This window comes from Octodon degus, unplaced genomic scaffold (genome assembly GCF_000260255.1).
Source record: "Octodon degus isolate 3935 unplaced genomic scaffold, OctDeg1.0 scaffold00134, whole genome shotgun sequence".
NCBI classification, from domain to species: domain Eukaryota; kingdom Metazoa; phylum Chordata; class Mammalia; order Rodentia; family Octodontidae; genus Octodon; species Octodon degus.
Genome location: NW_004524710.1, coordinates 6,888,908 through 6,891,103, shown reverse-complemented (window position 1 = coordinate 6,891,103; position 2,196 = coordinate 6,888,908). Strand labels below are relative to the sequence as shown.

The 2,196-nt window shown below is 32.2% G+C and overlaps 1 protein-coding gene across 1 annotated transcript in view; it reads left to right on the top strand.

Moving 5' to 3' along the window:
- Positions 1 to 2,196, top strand: part of Otud6b (OTU domain containing 6B) — a 15,380-nt gene extending 13,184 nt beyond the window's left edge. The window contains exons 6-7 of the mRNA XM_004648976.3: positions 1,106 to 1,212; positions 2,102 to 2,196. Coding sequence (XP_004649033.2) covers positions 1,106 to 1,212; positions 2,102 to 2,186 — 192 coding nt within the window. The 3' untranslated portion in view covers positions 2,187 to 2,196. The remainder of the gene's footprint in view (positions 1 to 1,105; positions 1,213 to 2,101) is intronic.

Sequence of the window (2,196 nt, the reverse complement as noted above, 5' to 3'; positions counted from 1 at the left end):
CATGTGGTGCCAGGGATCAAACCTGGGTCCCTGTGCTTTGCTAAGCAGGGACTTGGTTCATTAAGCTGTCTCTCTAGCCCTTCCATACTATTATTTTAATGCTATTTTAGATACAAGAAATGCATATTTCAAAGGAGCGTTCTATAATATAGAATAAAAGGTTATATTGGTGTAGCGTAGGCACCTTTCCATGTTCCTGAAGTAGTTTACATACTTTCAAAACCTACTGTTAATGGGGCAAATCCATTAATCCAAGGTACTGTGAAGACTTGCAGTGATAAATCCATTGATGAACTTTGCCTGTAAAATCAGGCTTCCCCAATTCATTGCAGCTCATTTGATTTCCTAATGTTTGATTCTGGTAGGTCTCTTCACTTTTCTCTGCCATAGATTCTAGGTCTTTAACACACAAAGTTATAAAGTACATAATTGTTATGTAGATTAGTAATTAGTATATGATGTTTAAATTCTTAGCATAGTCATAGTAAGTCTACAAATGATTAGCATTAATTTTCTTTGTAACTCTTATCAGACTTCAAGCTCTAATTTCATATTGCATGTTATGAAGTTACTTAAAATTATACAGCATTTTAATTATATGGAAATTCCTTAAAAGGGTGCTATACTTTATATGTATACTTCAGTGTACTCTACTGACTTTGAAAATCATAGAATGGTGTTATCAACACTGTTGACACATTAGAGTCATCTGAAAAGCTTTAAAAAAAATACACCTATGTTGATGTATGCCTCCTCATGCTTCAGTTATTATTGGTTTGGTTTGGTGCTTAAGCATCAGTATTCTAAATATCATAATAAATCAAGTCTACTTGTCACCCCATTTCACTAACTAGGACATTGATCCTTTTACAGTCATTGTGTAGCCAAGGCTTGAAAAACTGCTGCCTTTGATTTAATAGGTATTTTATGTATTTGTTTATTTAGCAATTATTGTCACTGTGTGGCATGCTTTTGAGATATAATTAGGAATAGATCATATCCTTACTCTTAACTTGTCGTGTTCATGTTTGTATACTTCAATACTTTATGATTTGAATACAATTTACATTTTTAATTTTTACTAATACTTTCTTTTTTCCCGTAGCTAAGAGCTCTATCTCACATTTTACAGACACCTATAGAGATAATACAGGCAGATTCTCCTCCTATTGTAGTTGGTGAAGAATATTCTAAAAAGCCATTAACGCTTGTGTAAGTACCTAAAAATTTCTACTGTTTTATTTTTTACAAGTAAGACAAAAAGACATTTAAAATAATTTAGGTGGGTTTTGTTTTTTCTTTTTTAGTTGAATATCAAAAAAATATATTTTAACCAAATTACTTCTGCTTATATTAAAGGTAATTGTAGAACTAGAAAGCAATGTCAGAATACACAATTTAGATGATTGTTTAAGCTTCTAGTGATTTTCTTGAGTGTATGAGTTAAAAAATAGAGTGATTTTTAAAGATTGCAAAGGTTTCAGAGTAGTTTGTATATTGTCCTGGTTTGATATTAATAATGCGACCTAAAATCTTCAACAAATGTAAATGCTGAAATATAGGCGGTTGACCCTTAATAGAGGGAAAGACAGCATAAAGGGATTGAAATGATTGAGATATGTTACATGCATGTGCACAGTCCCTGAAACAAATACCACTATTTTGTATTATAAGGATTCTTTTAAAAAAGTAAAGTACATTCATGTTGCTTATTCATTCCTTAAGAGATTTTTTTTCTTCAATATTGCCAATATATTTTGATTGAAAAATCTCTAAAATACAGCATGGATGATTTCTTCTCCACTTTAGTGTTTATTAGCTAAACTTATTAAGGTAGTCATTAGTGACCTGAGTGAGGGAGAATTGGAAGTTTATTGAGCATTCATCTCAGCCTTTCCATCCCCTCCTCCCCCTGTGGTTGCACTGCTTGCTGGCTGCTGATACTTGTCAAATGGTATTGAGCTCTTCGTATGCTCATGTGTTCTATTGAATGTTAGCCCTGTGAGCTGAATCATTCAGAGTGCTTGGTTTTGTAAGAATAATAAGCATTTATATACAATGAATTATTTTTATCAAAACTACTTGTTCTTTTTCATTGCAGATATATGAGGCATGCATATGGCTTAGGAGAACATTATAATTCTGTTACACGGTTGGTGAACACAGTTACTGAAAATTGCAGCTAGTTTACAAAAT